The sequence below is a fragment of the Euleptes europaea genome, chromosome 12 (genome assembly GCF_029931775.1).
Source record: "Euleptes europaea isolate rEulEur1 chromosome 12, rEulEur1.hap1, whole genome shotgun sequence".
Lineage (NCBI taxonomy): Eukaryota > Metazoa > Chordata > Lepidosauria > Squamata > Sphaerodactylidae > Euleptes > Euleptes europaea.
Genome location: NC_079323.1, coordinates 12,610,833 through 12,627,532, shown reverse-complemented (window position 1 = coordinate 12,627,532; position 16,700 = coordinate 12,610,833). Strand labels below are relative to the sequence as shown.

Sequence of the window (16,700 nt, the reverse complement as noted above, 5' to 3'; positions counted from 1 at the left end):
TTGTGTTGCTGGTCAATGGCCGTAATAAACTGAAATTGAATTGAATATAGGAGATAGGAATATCGGACAGCGGGTGGTATAAACAATCACATACTTATCTGGACTGGCTGTGGGAAAGTCTGACTACCTTTAGAAGGTAGTTATGTCCTCACCCGCTCACACCCCTCTCACACCGGGATTATAGTGCTATATTCAGAAATTACAAGGGAAATGATGAATCATGCCAGCCTGTGACGTGTCATATGAATTGAGCCGTGTGTGTGTGTATATATTTTCCTGCAGCCGACGGGCAACTCCTGCTGTCTACAAGCAATAAACTCAAAAGCATCGTTAGGGTCAGATCTCATTAGCAAGCAACCGTTTCCCCACACTTGTACAAGCTCAGTTTCAGAGAGTTTTATGTAATTTTGAGTAGGCCTTAGGAGGCAGCATAAATAGGATATAATTCATACAAAAATATCCTGAGTTCAGATCTATTAAATTAATATTATGATGAGCCATTATACAATCTCTTGCTGGCCCCAACCATTACTTACACAGTTCACTCGCTGGTAAAATAAAGAAAAAATGTCCGTAAAAAACGTCCAAAATCATTTTGACTGGCGGTTTCCCCAAAGCAATGCGCTAAGCATCCCTTCGAAAAGGAAGATGAAGCTGGCAGTTTTGTGCAAACGTTAAGACTAGAAACCTGTACAGTGTTTTTACAAATTACAACTGAAACATTCTGTCAAAATCTTGGATCCATTATCACAAAAGCATCATTATCTGTAACCCGGCAGGAAAAAAATCACATACACAAGAAAACTTTTTTGATATTGAAAGAAAGGATCCTATGTATATGGGGATTATTGCCTATTTAAAGTCCATGTAGGCATGAGGAGAGGGTTTGAAAGCACAGAACTGTAAAGTCCATGCTGCATCTCAATGGCTTCCTTTCGCTAATCTAGTACCAAAATTAATGCCCTGCTTGATATATTATCCCCTCTATGTACAGGGCGTCAGGGCGGCCATGAGGAGCTCCATTTTGTAGACAAAGTTGCGCCCTTCCATTTTGTTCCACTGAACCTCTTTGAACGGGCCCCGAAGGTAGTTCCATTTATTGTCCTGCAGCACGTCGCTCTTGGGGAGATCTTTACACTGGCATCGCGGGAACTGCACCATAATCTTGCTGCCACTTTCTGGACCATTGCGTACTAGGGGGAACAAGCACGTGTGCAAAATTAGACAGCCACGAAAAATCAAACAGGAGTCCAGCAGCACCTCAAAGGCTCATAAACTTTATTCTAGCACAGCAGTTCCCAAACTTTTTGAGTCATGGAACACTTTTCAGGAGAGAAATTTGTCACGGAGCACTAATTTTCACCTAGCACCTATATACTAAACCGAATGACAGTAGTATTTTTCTTTCCAATCACTTCATGGAGCACTAGATGTTTCGCGGAGCACCAAGAGCTCCATGGAGCAGTTTGGGAACCACTGTTCTAACATATGCTTTCTGCGAGTCAGAGTTCACTTCTTCACATGCATGGAGAGTCCGCCGGAAGTAGCTAAATTTATACTCGAACCCCAGAAAGCTGAGGGAAGACAAAGGAGAAGTTACAAGAAGAGGCCAGTGTAAAAGGCAACCAGTTAAAGACTAATCGATTCGTTCAGAATGGGCGAGAACCACTCCAGTTGTTTGACCTACAGAATAAGATTAGCAACCTAATAATGGAAAATACACTGACAGAGTTGTCAAAAAATATCCAATAGGGCTACAATCTCAAGGTACAGCAGAATTAACTGACATTGGTAAAAGGGAGGCTAATTAATTTAGCGTAAAACAGTGAACCGACAAATGAGTGACCGATTTCCAAAACCAACCTGAAATAGAATAGTCTCCGTTGGGCGACGCCACGGTGATGGCGGACGCATTGCCGATGCTCTCGACCGGGCCCAGGCCCACGTGGTTGCTGAAGCTGAGCACGTGCCACCCCATCACTTTGGCTAGCTGCTGAACCGCATGCACCTGATGCTGCGACATCTGCAGGTTTTTTTTTTTAAAGAGAGATTGGTATGCATATTTCAACTCTTGTTAATTTTTCTTACCTTTTCAATGTTAATGTTTTTATTCTTGCCCTTCCAAAAGAGGAAGCTATTATTTTACTATATACTGTAATACACTGATGAGTCTTTGCCAGCTCATAGCAGCATGGAGCAGTTATTGCTCTACTTGGTACGGAATTCAGCTTGTACAGGGCCGGGCCTGCATACTCCAGTGGCAGCATAGGGTAGTGGTTAGAGCTACAGCCCAGAATTTGGCAAACCCAGGTTCGAATCCCTACTCTGCCATGGCAGCTTGTTGGGTGACCTTGGGCCAGTTACACACACTCAGCCTAATGTACCTCACAGGGTTGTTGTGACGATAAATGGAAGAGAACAGCAGCAGCCACTTTGGGTCCCCGTTGGGGAGAAAGGAGGGATATAAATGAAGTAAATAAAATAAATAACAACTCAGCAGAATAAGGTTGTGTGGCGTAGTGGTTAAGAGCAGTGGAGTCTCATCTGGAGAACCGGGTTTGATTCCTCACTCCTCCACATGAGCGGTGGAGGCTAATCTGGTGAACTGGGTTGGTTTCCCCACTCCTACACACGAAAGCCAGCTGGGTGACCTTGGGCAAGTTACAGCTCTCTTAGAGCTCTCTCAGCCCCACCTACCTCACAGGGTGTCTGTTGTGGGGAGGGGAAGGGAAGGTGATTGTAAGCCGGTTTGATTCTGCCTTAAGTGGTTGAGAAAGTCGGCATATAAAAACCAACTCCTCCTTCTTCTACTTCTCTGTGTGTATGTGTGTGTAATATGCTGTCAAGTCACGGCTCGCTTATGTTTACCTCATAGGGTTTTCAAGGCAACAGATGCTCAGAGGTGGTTTGCCACTGCATGCTACATTTAGAGGTGTAAAATTTCTGGAAATTTTGAAGCCATGGTAAAGAGAATTTCTAGGAAAAAACTCAAAAATTTTGCAGAAACTGCTTTAGTCTGTCTTAAATTTTAAAAAGTTACGCATTTTGTGTGAGTAAAACCTTTACTTGAAAAGCGTTACGCTCACCTCAAGAGGACTTTTCCCCCCAAAGCTCCCCGCTATTTCCCAATTTTTCCAGAGGAAAAATTAGAAAGGAAATCTTTGGAAGAAACTGGAACACCCTCCTCTCTGAAATTGTCCCAGTTTATTTTTTCAGGGCCTTCCCATCTCTAATAAGAATTCTCATTCCTTAAAGCCGTAGTTTGGCTTACATAAATACTTTCACACTATACATTATCAGTAAAACTTTGCCTTAAAAAACACTCCACAGGAGAAAATATTCGATAGGACTCTACCTCTGTTTCCAAAAATCTCCCCTCATTTTTTCTGTCCCCCTCCCATTGGGCTTTCACACCTATAACCATTTCAGGTTGGAGGTGGCAGATATTAATTTTTAATGTTCTCCAAAATTAAAGCCTGATTGCAACTATAAAAAGACAGGAGAAAGGTCACAGTTTAACCTCCTTGCTTTGTTCACTTCCTGCAAAGTACACACTTTAAGGAAATCATCTCTGTTTTTACCTGAGATAGGAGGAAATCTTGCAGCTCTTGTTCTTGATGGGACAGCGTAATAACTCTTCCATCTCTATGTACTACTCTGATCTGCTCTACACCGATATTCAGTTGCAGCTGAATAGACCTTTGAAAACAGTAAGATATTATTAGTACAAGTGGCTGTTTGAGCAGCGGAGGGGCGGTAGAGAAGAAAACATGAACACTCTCGCTTGGCACAGCGTGGGTAGTTAAAAAGCATGTCTTGGTATGCTTCTTTAACCAGGGTGATTGGTCCAACATTCATAACAGTTTGTATTTATCTGTTACAAAAACTATGTCTCAAACACACTGACTGAATTACACTGATTAATTAAGAGCTCATAAGATCTATGCAGCCCTGGTTAGTATTTGGATGGGAGACCACCAAGGAATACCAGGATTGCTGTGCAGAGGAAGGCACTGGCAAACCACCTCTGTTAGTCTCTTGCCATGAAAACCCCAAAAGGGGTTGCCATGGTACTTTACACACACACACAAGATCTATGGAAAGGTTCCCTCTAGCTTTGTCATTCCAAACCATTATCAACATTGCCCATTGTTCCAAAAACTTTAGAGCCAATAAAAAAATTATTTGAGACCTCTGATGGTATGTTAGTTTAGTCAAGAGTACTATATTCCATATGCAGTGAAGCCATTCGTTTAATGATGGAGGTTCCACCTTTTTCCAGTTGGCAGCAATAGACACTTTGTGTGTGTGTAAAGTGCCGTCAAGTCGCAGCCGACTTATGGCGACCCCGTTTTGGGGGGTTTTCATGGCAAGAGACTAACAGAGGTGGTTTGCCAGTGCCTTCCTCTGCACAGCAACCCTGGACTTTCTTGGTGGTCTCCCATCCAAATACTAACCAGGGCTGACCCTGCTTAGCTTCTGAGATCTGATGAGATCAGGCTAGCCTGGGCCATCCAGGTCAGGGCAATAGACACTTAAGCTGCTGTTAAAAGGCTAAAAACCAACTCTATATCCAACGGGACCACATATTCTTTTACACAGTCCAGCAGTCTTTGGACCAACGGGTGTACTGATGGTTCAACATCTCCTCTATGAACTGAATCACTTATTGCTAAAAAACACGTAAACAATCAGCTCTAGGTGATGCACGTCTCCAACCCTTATCTTGTACATTCCGATATATGATTGCTAACTTGTGTGCGTAAAGTGCCGTCAAGTAGCAGCCGACCCATGGCGACCCCTTATGGGGTTTTCCCGGCAAGAGACTAACAGGGGTGGTTTGCCATTGCCTCCCTCTGCATAGCAACCGTGGTATTCCTTGGTGGTCTCCCATCCAAATACTAACCAGGAGTGATCCTGCTTAGCTTCCAAGATCTGATAAGATCGGGCTATACCATGCTGCCTTCCCTCCCAATTGCTAACTTATGTGGGGCAAACAGCACACGACAGTGGATCCTTAAAGGAGAAAGAAAATAAAGCATGAAAGATGGGGAAACAAATCTCACAATGGGTATGATTTAGCAAATGAGGACACTAACCATTACGGAAGAAGAAGAGTTGGTTTTTATATGCTGATTTTCTCTACCATTAAAGGGAGACTCAAACCGGCTTACAATCACCTTCCCTTCCCCTCCCCACAACACCCTGTGAGGTGGGTGGGGCTGAGAGTGTGTGACTAGCCCAACGTCACCCAGCTGGCTTCATGTGGAGGAGTGGGGAAACAAATCCAGGTCACCAGATTAGCCTCCGCTGCTCATGTGGAGGAGTGGGGACTCAAACTCGGTTCTCCAGATTAGAGTCCACCGCTCCAAACCAGTGCTCTTATCCACTACTCCAAGCTGGCTCAACCTGTGCCCTTTTCTTTGCGCTCTCCTTTTCGCAAGGGCATTTGGGTCCCTGTATTCCAGGAAGTGCCATGGCGGGAAAGCATCGACAAGCTAACCCAGAAAGGCAAACAATTTTTTTCCTCTGCTAAAGGGCCACGGCAAGCAAGCAGATATTCCCCTTCTCCACACTCACTTGCATATCTGCTCATAGCCTTGGGAAGTGATCAGGACTTTGACGCTTGACTCATAGACATCGTTGATGTTGGACCAGTGAGCCTGAATCTGAGGGTCCTCAATACGGCTGGCAAGACTGTCGATGGTCCGAGCGGTTCTGAAACAAAGAGAGCCCCAAATCTTTGAATGATCATCTCCCCCCACGCCCCCAGCAACACAAAAATTAATAGGTTATGCCTGATCCGATTATTTACATGCAATACAAATGCTTATAAATGCAAGTAGGTATTGATACCATTTAAGACAAACTGTATCGACGAGGATGACTTCTACACATAATTGTACGTGAAAGTTATATTGGAAACTAATACTCTGATGTGCATTCCTAAAGACAGCATTAAGCATCTATTATTCAGCACATCGATTAGGTGCATCTGTGCAACAAAAGACAAAAACAAGAAATGCAGGTAAGATTTATGAAGCACCTCCGGGGGACAAGAGCAGCCATTAGTAACCACACAACAAAGTAGATATTTCAATTTCAAAGCAACAGCTTATAGTTTTCTCTCACCGTGACTATTATACCATAAATATCTGTGCCAAAGGAACAGACAAGCATACGTTTCAATTGTATAGATTTTTCTCTACAAATTTCTCTACAAGTATTCTGGATTTTTCTCTACAAATTTCAGGATCCCCAAGTTTTCTCTACAAATTTCAGGGGAAGGGCCATGGCTCAATGGTACAGCATCTGCTTGGCACACAGAAGGTCCCAGGTTCAATCCCTGGCATCTCCAGTTAAAGGGACTTGGGAAGTAGGTGATGTGACAGACGCCTGCCTGAGACCCTGAAGAGTTGCTGCTGGTCCGAGCAAACAATACTGACTTTGATCGACCAGGGGTCTGATTCAGTATAAGGCAGCTCCATGTGTTCATGCATTCAACACAATTAAAATGGTCCATCAATCTTGTTTCTGTCCTTCATTGTGATCCGTCCCCAAACTTTTAAGCCAGTCTTCCCCCATTTCAGTTCCTGGTACACACTGGCCCCTGATACTCACAGCCATCAGTGGAGACACCCACCAACAAGGCTCTCCAAACACAAAAGCTGGTGGTAATCCACCATTTCAGAATAACTGGATTTTGCACAGGTAACACAACTTCTGCATTCTTTATAACTAACACATTGGCAGAAGCCAATACTGTCTAGTCTCAAGAGGAGGACAATGCGTCAGTGACCTTAATGGTTCCTGTTTTGACAAGATTGGACAGGGGGAAGCTTTTCTCCCTCTCTCAAAATACTAGAATGCGGAGTCATCTGCTGAAGCCAGAGGGCGAGAGATTCAAAACAGATAAAAAGGAAGTATTTCTTCACGCAGCGCATAGTTAAATTGCAGAACTCCCTGCCCCAGGATGTGGTGATGGCTGCCAACTTGGAAGGCTTTAAGAAGGGAGTGGAAATGTTCATGGAGGAGAGGGGTACTCATGGCTACTAGTCAAAATGGATACTAGTCATGATGCATGCCTATTCTCTCCAGGATCAGAGGAGCATGAGGTGCTGTGGAACACAGGCAGGACAATGATGCTGCAGTCATCTTGTTTGTGGGCTTCCTAGAAGCACCTGGTTGGCCACTGTGTGAGCAGACTGCTGGGCTTGATGGACCTTGGTCTGATCCAGCATGGTTTTCTTATGTAGGAATGAACAGCTTTCTACAGTACTAACCTGCCAAAGTGAAACACCCCATCGACTCAATTTACAAAAGAGAAATGTCTCTTAAGGAATACCTGCGTCTCAGAAAGATGTGCTTGGCCTGCTTTATAATTTTCTCCAGGAGCCCTTCGCTGGGTTGCAAGGAGTTGATCTCGTTTTTGTCAAAGGCTTGAGGCCCGGCCAGCCTCATTCTCTTATGGCCAAAGGGGGCGCTGGCTGGGTGAGGCATCACGGAGGAGCTCAGGGTCTGCTTGTGAAACTACAGGAAACAACAGAAATTTCTGAGCAACCCATCACAGGTTATGGTGGTGTGTGTGTGTGTGTGGGGGGGGGGGGTTAGATATGTTAACATTTAATGGTTCAAGGGTTTCTGCTGGTATAAGACAGAACATACAACAGGCTAGAAGATCAGAAGAAGAAAAAGAAGAAGAGTTGGTTTTTATATGCTGACTTTCTCTACCACTTGAAGAATCAAACAGACTTACAATCACCTTCCCTTTTCCCCCTCCACAACAGACTCCCTGTGAGGTAGGTGAGGCTGAGAGAGTGTGACTAGCCCAAGGTCACCCAGCAGGCTTCATGTGGAGGAATGGGGAAACAAATCCAGTTCACCAGATTAGCCTCTGCCGCTCATATGGAGGAGTGAGGAATCAAACCCGGTTCTCCAGATTAGGGCAAATGCTCCAAGTAATGACTGCCATAAAGGCATTCTTCCTTTCACATGGTTTTTCAGAGATCTGGTGCAAAACCTACTGAAAAGAATTAAGGCTGAGTAGCTTCTGATGGAGTGTACCTATTAGCATTTTGCCTAACTAGTCAGTATTGTCACAATAAACAATAGTGTCAACTTTAAAAGATCTCTCTCTCTCTCTCTCTCTCTCTCTCTCTCTCTCTCTCTCTCTCTCACACACACACACACACACACACACACACACATATAGAGTTCCTGGGGTCAGCCACTAAGATAAATACAGCTGGATTACCAGCACTCTTCAAAAGTTATCTGAGAAAAAAAAAACTACAGAAAAAAGTATGGTTTTCCTCACAGGAGCCTGCTCTCCCCCTCCCTCAGTTTGGGGGCGGGTGGTCCCCCCAAATATGGCACCCACCCCTGCTGCCCACTGGCTCAGGCGAGTGGACTCTAGGAAAATGGGTACATTGTAGATGTGCCTGAAGATATGCCTCAATAAGAGGGCTTGCCATTTATTTTCTTCCTGCTGAGAGCCAGCGTGGTGTAGTGGTTAAGAGTGGTGGTTTGGAGCAGTGGACTCTAATCTGGGGAACCGGGTTTGATTCCCCACTCCTCCATGTGAGCGGCGGAGGCTAATCTGGTGAACTGGGTTGGTTTCCCCACTCCTACACACAAAGCCAGTCAAACACTCTCAGCCCCACCTACCTCCCAGGGTGTCTGTCGTGGGGAGTGGAAGGGAAGGAGATTGTAAGCCAGTTTGATTCTCTTTTAAGTGGTAGAAAAAGTCGGCATATAAAAACCAACTCTTCTTCAATTTCAGCTGCCCTTAATATAGCTTCCAAAAGACACCCTGTTCAATAACTGCCACACTGACCAAGTCCTCTCTCTTGCATCTCCCTGCAATGCTTCAGTTGGATTGTTCGCTCTTTTAAAGCATCACTTCCAGGAATGTTTAATGAATAATTTCTTTTAGCCCCTCATTATTACTGTAATTCAAAACCACACTCTTCTCTTTAAAGAACTGAAAATGTGCTCCCGGGAATCCCCCACCAATCAGCACAGTCTACAGCTGTCTTCTCCTCCGGATTTTTAACTTCCTCGGAAAACGGGAACTTCTGAAGAGCATCATGGGTTTGTGCTCAGCTTGAAGAGTGCATTACCTCCCTGATCAGCTGGTGCAAATTATGTTCCAGTACATAGAGGTGATCCTCTGGACTTTGTTTCTCAGAAGCAGATTTTTGGGATTTCTTATCGTTTGAAGAGTGACACAAGGAAATAGATAGCTGCAAGCCTACGCAAAGGAATGGGGAAGGAAAACAACACTGTTTAGTTTGCTGTCGTTGACAATGTAGAAAGCATAAATCCATTTTGTTATTTCGCTCTATGTATTCTACAGGCATTTTCTGAGTCCTTCGAAATAGAAAGGTCAGCATTAGCCCCCCAAAACATGAGATAAACAGCAGCTTGGCTTAAGCCTGCCCATGCAAACAGCTTGCCAGAACCTTCGTCACAATTCTTCTCGGAATTCTTACCTGGGAATGGCTGGGAAATGATCTGGTTCTTCACAACAATGTGGGGAATTTGGGATTTAATTTGCACAGCTTCTCGAGAGAGCTGGGCGAAGATTTCTTTACACAACAGGACATTCTGTGCTGTTTCAAGTCTGGTCTGCCAATGTGGAGCTCCTGAAGGGGAAAGACATATTTAGAAGGGTAGTAGAAATTGGGAAGTCACTGCTGCTGTCAAGATTCACAGAACATTCACAGAACATCCAAGGCATGATTGAGCCAAGTGCCCAGGGTTAATCCCGGTTTAATGAAACAAAAGTACTCAGATTTGGACATCACAACAAACTGAGGTGAGGCTGAAAGCTTCCTAAACTTCGATGTCAGCTGTTACAAAGTGATTCAGAAAGAAGCTTGACGTAAAGGGTTAGTGGAGACGATACCACTGTATATAGTTCGTACTAAGTAGGTTCCTGCTATGTAATTTTTGCATTGTTTTATGTGCCATGTTAAAACATATGCTTTGCTCCACCATTGTTTCTGATCTCTGGTGGGTCCCAGATTTCTATAAGTCAAATCCTATTGCATGTTCTGTTGGATGTCCCAACCTGTGGACTGTATTGACCTGTTCTGTGAAATCCACCTTGAGTTCCAGTGAGAGACGTACTATAAATAATGCAAATAATTTTTTTAAAATGTGTGAGGGTGTTTGGAACGCCAAGCAGGCTAGGCTAGCTCTCAGCATGAAGAAGCCAAGGTTTGTTCATGATGTCTGAATACCACCCTGGTGGCCAAGATCCACATTGGAGTCCTTAGAAAGAAATTATTCTACAGAATCTCCATCACAAAGGGGCTGGCTTGAAATTGTCAGTGGGGAAAGAGGCAACGCAACTGTGCTCTTACAACTCAAGCATGCCAGAATAGCTGGATCTCCCTCCCTCTCATACACAGGTAGTGTATTGTATTTTAAAAATTTCACAGCATCAATATAAATGTAAATTCTTATTAGATCTAGAATTAAAAGATGTCTCCTCTTGTTCCCCTTTCACTCAGCTGTTGCTTCATAAAGATCTGGTCCTCATACCATTTAAAGACATAACTGTACCTGGCTTTGTCTTTGGAAGAGGTCGTTTAAACAAATTTACTGTTCCAAGATCCCCTATATCTGGAGCTTGTTTCTGAATAGACACCTGCATTGAAAGAAAAAAACTTTGAATTCTTTTGTATTCCATGAAAATACTAACGAAAAGCACAAAGCAGAAGATGCTAATGAAACGCACAAAGCATAACATGTACAAACCTTGATGTAGGCAGATCCCTCCAAATCACTTGGGATCTGGACATCCAGAGGACAGTAATCATCAGGAATTTTTTTATCCAGATCAATGTCTGTGTTTTTAATGACTTCAAATGTGCCGTGATGCGGAAAGAGAGACCCTAAAGGGAAAAGATTGTAGCAAACAAGTTCTTGAAAACATATAAATTATGTCCATCTGAAAGATTAAGACATTTTAAATATTTGTCATGAAGATTTATTCCATAAAAGTCAAACTAGGACAAAAAGTAGTACGGTAAACCTTAATTTGTAGCTGAACAGCTTTATACGATACAACTGTAATATAGGCAATAGGTATTTGCTACCATGTCAGCAAATTTTTCTGTATTTTACATGCTAGTATTTCCATTGAAGGAGTACCTTGAATAACTACAAATGTACAGCAGAAAACACTCACACTTACAATATGGTTCAATAATACTTAGGACTAATACGGCACTTGAGAGTTCAAAATGTACACCAGGGGTGCTCAACACAATTGTTACGAGGGCCAGATGTGACATAAATGTCACTTGGTGGGGCTGGGCCATGCCTTGCCAGCCCAGATCGAGAGTGGGGTGTGAGTGTGGCTGCCTCAGCTGGCTCGCGGGCCGGATAAGAGCTCTCAAGGGGCCAGATCCAGACACCGGGCCTTATGTCTGACACCCCTGGTGTACACTGTTAGTACTTCTCAAAACCATTCAGTAAAATAGATCAGTACTATCATGTGCATATTGCAGGTGGAAATCTGACAAATAGTGGCTGAGACCTGAACTGAGGATTTCTTGACTACACACCTCAGCCTCCTAGCTAATAAGCTAAATTTAGGCTAGTATAAAGGAGTGCACTATGTCAATGACAGGCTGACCAACGGTGCCTGCTACCTAGCCTACTATTGTTTGCATCCTCTTTTCTCTTCCCTCTCTGTGCGTTTTTTTGAACAGCTGAGAAGAAGGAGAAGCAAAGAGCCGAGCATGCCTGAACAGGGGCAGCCAAACACAGACCAAGTTTCATACCTGCACTTTTGTAGCTCAAGTCTCCAAGGATTTTATCTCCCACCTTCCTCAGCTTCCAGTGCTGTCTCAGCCTTAGCAGTTCAGAGTTGAAGTCTCTCTGCCGCTTGTTTTCCTGGCTCTCTGCGACTGATTTAGACAGCCTTTCGGCACCTTTCAGTAGGATCTGGGCTGCTCCGGCTAATGACTTCTTCTTGGAGACCAACTGTAAAACTTGAGGATTCTAGAAACGAAGGGACACCTCCAAATGGAAATCTGTCTAAAACAGGGTTTTGCGTTTTTTACACAACACTGAGAGACACTCTCAAGGATCTAGAAAAAGATGCAGTTTCCAGAACAGCATAATACTTATTGGATGGACAGGATCAGGGCAGAAAGTATAAAAGGTTGCAGTGTCAGGCTTGCAGCTTTTTAGAGGCATTAACACAGCGTGGCCACAGCCTCTTCTCAAAATCAGGCTGCATTACAGACATGTTGTTAGACAGAATGTTACACGCTGCTTGCCAGAAGAAATCAATGCAATCCTCTGTCAACAAAGTAACTGCACTGATACTAAAAAGATTAGCCTTGTGTAAAGGAAGGCACTGGCAAACCACCTCTGTTAGTCTCTTGCCATGAAAACCCCAAAAGGGGCCGCCATAAGTCGGCTGCGACTTGACGGCACTTTACACACACACACAAAGGAGCAAAGGCCCACATGTATGCAAGGGCTGGATTGCTTTAGCGAATCAATGAAAGACTAGATTTTAACAATCTGTTGCTCCACGATTTCAGTGTAATCATATAAACTTGGTACGCAATAATAATAACAATAATATAAATTGGAGAATGTGCCCAGAGGGCTGGATCCTACCAGCTTTGTTGTCAGAATAAGAATATATACGTGAATGTATTCTTATCAATTGCTTTTTTGGGGGGAGCTTTAATTACTCCATTTGTCTTGGTTGCAAAATCTGCCTTTAACTTTTCATAATCATAATTACGAGTATAAAAAGTGTTTTTTAAAAAAAACCAGCTGTCATATTAGCTGCAAAGGAAAAAAATAACAATTAAAGCTTCCCTCCTTTCCTAGGGAAAGGATAAGAACATAAGAAAAGCCATGCTGGATCAGACCAAAGGCCCGTCAAGTTCAGCAGTCTGTTCACACAGTGGCCAATCAGGTGCCTCTAGGAAGCCCCCAAACAAGACTGCAGCAGCATCCTGTCTGTGTTCCAGAGCACCTAATATAATTGGCATGCTCCTCTGATACTAGAGAGAATAGGTATGCATCATGACTAGTAGCCATGGATAGCCCTGGCTGTCCTCCATGAACACGTTCACTCCCTCTTAAAACCTTCTAAGTCGGCAGCCATCAGCACATCCTGGGGCAGGGAGTTCACCTGAGAATTGCGGTGACTGTGAGGAACTCACATAAATCTCTCTTCATATTTGAACGTAAATGGATAGAACAGTTTGGCGCTTCCAATATTTTCAACGGTTATATGAACAGCGAAAACCAAGCACTGCACCTGCTTTTGGGGTACCGGCTCTTGCACAACCGGATCCAGAGTCATGAACTTTTTATCTTTGACAATGTTGAGGACGTCGTAGAGCACGCACATCTCGGTCAAGGCACTTCTCAAGTTATTCCTCACTGAATCCCAAGGCCAGAGAGATGGCTGAAACTTCACCAAACCTGAGGAATGCAAACAAAGGAGAAACAAAAATATGCACAAAGCAATATCAAGCTGGTATCTTCAAAAGGTGAAGTCAAAATAGAAAGGGGATACGGGTATCCCTGTGTGGAACTTGGTGACTATCCTGAATTTCTGAATGCAGTCATGAACTAATGAAGCTGGAATAATATAAGATTGATTATTTAGGGGACTGAGGAAGAACTGAACAGAAGAATTTTGCAATGGCCGTATCCCCTTTCTACTTCTACTTTGACTTCACCTTTTGAAGATACCAGCTTGATATTGTATATTTTTGGAAGAAACGTACTTGGATATGCTATGAACTATGGATAGCGGTGGGTTGATTTTAGATTGCTGCAACGAATGATGTTATGTTGGTAGCTCACAAACAGATATTTCTGACCTCTGTCATATATACAGTTTCCTTCCTGTGCTAATTATCCGGAGGTTGGCCACCCTACAAGTAGGTGATGTGAAAGGCCTCTCCCTGCCTGTGACCCTGGAGAGCCGCTGCCGGTCTGAGTAGACAAGACTGACTTTGATGGATCAAGGGTCTGATTCAGTATCAGGCAGTTTAATGTGTTCATGTTATATAGGGGATAGGCTGTGGCTCAGTGGTAGAGCCTCTGCTTGGCATGCAGAAGGTCCCAGGTTCAATCCTCTGCATCTCTAGTTAAAGGGACCAGGCAAGTAGGTGATGTGAAAGACCTCTGCCTGTGACCCTGGAGAGTCGCTGCCGGTCTGAGCAGACAATACTGACTTTGATGGATCAAAGGTCTGATTCAGTATCAGGCAGTTTCATGTGTTCATGTTATAGGGGATAGGCTGTGGCTGAGTGGTAGAGCGTCTGCTTGGCATAAAGAAGGTCCCAGGTTCAATCCCTGGGATCTCCAGTTAAAGGGACTAGGCAAGTAGGTAATGCGAAAGGCCTCTCCCTGCCTGAGACCCCGGAGAGCCGCTGCCAGTCTGAGTAGACAAGACTGACTTTGATGGATCAAGGGTCTGATTCAGTATCAGGCAGTTTCATGTGTTCATGTTATAGGGCAGTGATGGCGAACCTTTTAGAGACCGAGTGCCCAAACTGCAACCCAAAACCCACTTATTTATTGCAAAGTGCCAACATGGCAATTTAACCTGAATACTGAGGTTTTAGTTTAGAAAAAACAACACATACATTAACATCTTTTGCCTTAAAAGAAAAACACAATAACAGAGCTTTCAATGATACAAACAACTTTTTACTGAAAGGTAAAAGTTTGCATTTGGCATGCTTTTGAACAATTAATGTTTGTTCAAAGCCCCTAAGCTGGGCGGCGGGGAGTCGAGGGAAGGCAGACGCAACGGCTGCTCAACTTACCCGAGCGTGCCCACAGAGAGGGCTCAGCGTGCCAAGTCCGGCACGCGTGCCATAGGTTCGCCAACACGGTCATAGGGGATAGGCTGTAGCTCAGCGGTAGAGCGTCTGCTTGGCATACAGAAGGTCCCAGGTTCAATCCCTGGCATCTCCAGTGAAAGGGACCAGGCAAATAGGTGATGTGAAAGACCTCAGCCTGAGACCCCGGAGAGCCGCTGCCAGTCTGAGTAGACAATACTGGCTTGGATGGACCCAGAGTCTGATTCAGTATCAGGCAGTTTCATGTGTTCATGTTATAGGGGATAGGCTGTAGCTCAGTGGTAGAGCACCTGCTTGGCATGCAGAAGGTCCCAGGTTCAATCACCAGCATCTCCAGTTAAAGGGACTAGGCAAGTAGGTGATGTGGAAGACCTCAGCCTGAGACCCTGGAGAGCCGCTGCCGGTCTGAGTGGACAATGCTGGCTTGGATGGACCAAGGAGGGCCTGGATTCAGGATAAGGCGCTTCCACGTGTCCCAACCCAGGCCCCTCCTGGGCGCCAAAGCAGATGCTCCACCCGCGCGGCCAGACCCTCCCTCACCTTCCTCCTCCTCGTCGTCGTTGTCGCCCCCGGCCGCCGGCCACTCCCGCCCCCCGGCGCCGCCGCCCGGGCTGGGCTCGTCCTCCTCGGAGCCGGAGCTGCCCTGGCTGAAGTCGATGCGCTGCGCCAGGCGGGCCAGGTTCTGCGACATGGAGAGCGGCTGCAGGTAGGTCTCGCTCCCGTCCAGCCCCACCTCCTGCACATGCTTCTCGCAGGCCGACTCGATGCTGATGCGGACCGTCGGCACCCCCGCCATCTTGGACGCCTCAGGAACGAGCGCCGTCCTCCTCCTCCTCGCTGCGCATGCGCGCGGGGACTACGGCGGCCGTGAAGGGGCGGCGCGCGTCGGCCGCTCGGCGCAGCCCGCGCTCGGGTCTTTCCGGAGCTCTGCGGGATACGTCGGCTGGGCTGGGATAGAGCGGCACGAGGCAAGCCTGGGAAGAGCCGTGCGCCCCCTGGTGGCCGCCGAGTGTGAGGGAACCGCTCGGGTCTTTTCGGAAGAGCTCGGGATACTAGGGCCATTGATGCATAGGAGAAAAGGGCCAGAGTCCAGTAGCACCTTAAAGACTAACAAAAATATTTTCTGGCAGGGTATGAGCTTGTCGTTCTAGCTGTATCTGAAGAAGTGAGCTGCGGCTCCCGAAAGCTCACACCCTACCAGAAAATATTCTTGTTAGTCTTTAAGGTGCTACTGGACTCTTGCCCTTTTCTACTGCTGGTATCTGAAGAAGTGAGCTGTGTCATACCCTACCAGAAAATGTTCTTGTTAGTCTTTAAGGGGCTGCTGGGCTCTTGCCCTTTTCTACTGCTGGTATCTGAAGAAGTGAGCTGTGGCTCACGAAAGCTCATAACCCTGCCAGAAAATATTCTTGTTAGTCTTTAAGGTGCTACTGGACTCTTGCCCTTTTCTACTACTGCAGACAGACTAACACGGCTACCTGCTGTGAATTAGGGCCATTGATGCATAGGAGGTTTTTTGCCTTGGGTTTGCAGCTCTCTAGGTGCACGCGTTTCCCATCCAAAATATTGTCGAAGGCTTTCACATTCAGAGTTCATTGGTTCTTGTAGGTTATCCGGGCTTTGTAACCGTGGATAGGCTGTAGCTCAGTGGCAGAGCCTCTGCTTGGCATGCAGAAGGTCCCAGGTTCAATCCCTGGCATCTCTGTGTAACCGTGGTCTTGGTATTTTCTTTCTCCAGAGAGACACTGTCCTTCAGTGCTACTCCTCTGAAGATGCCTGCCACAGCTGCCGGCGAAACGTCAGGAAAGAAAATACCAAGACCACGGTTACACAGCC

At 45.3% G+C, this 16,700-nt stretch overlaps 1 protein-coding gene across 1 annotated transcript; it reads right to left on the bottom strand.

The window, feature by feature from the left end:
• Window positions 1-966: 966 nt before the first annotated feature.
• On the bottom strand, window positions 967-15,671 carry MED17 (mediator complex subunit 17). Its single transcript, XM_056858340.1, has 12 exons — window positions 15,405-15,671; window positions 13,304-13,470; window positions 11,799-12,018; window positions 10,768-10,904; window positions 10,573-10,657; window positions 9,495-9,647; window positions 9,123-9,253; window positions 7,346-7,530; window positions 5,581-5,718; window positions 3,582-3,699; window positions 1,864-2,023; window positions 967-1,193 (listed from the first exon to the last, which is right to left on the bottom strand). Exons 1-12 carry the CDS (start codon window positions 15,658-15,660, stop codon window positions 985-987), a joined length of 1,959 nt encoding a protein of 652 aa, XP_056714318.1. The 5' UTR covers window positions 15,661-15,671; the 3' UTR covers window positions 967-984.
• Window positions 15,672-16,700: the final 1,029 nt, after the last annotated feature.

Coding starts and splice junctions, on each gene's coding strand:
- MED17 (XM_056858340.1), bottom strand. CDS start 15,660: ATGGCGGGGGTGCCGACGGTCCGCATCAGCATCGAGTCGGCCTGCGAG. Junction 13,471..15,404: donor CGACGACGAGGAGGAGGAAG/GTGAGGGAGGGT, acceptor TGCATTCCTCAG/GTTTGGTGAAGTTTCAGCCA. Junction 10,658..10,767: donor AGGGATCTGCCTACATCAAG/GTTTGTACATGT, acceptor CTTTCAATGCAG/GTGTCTATTCAGAAACAAGC.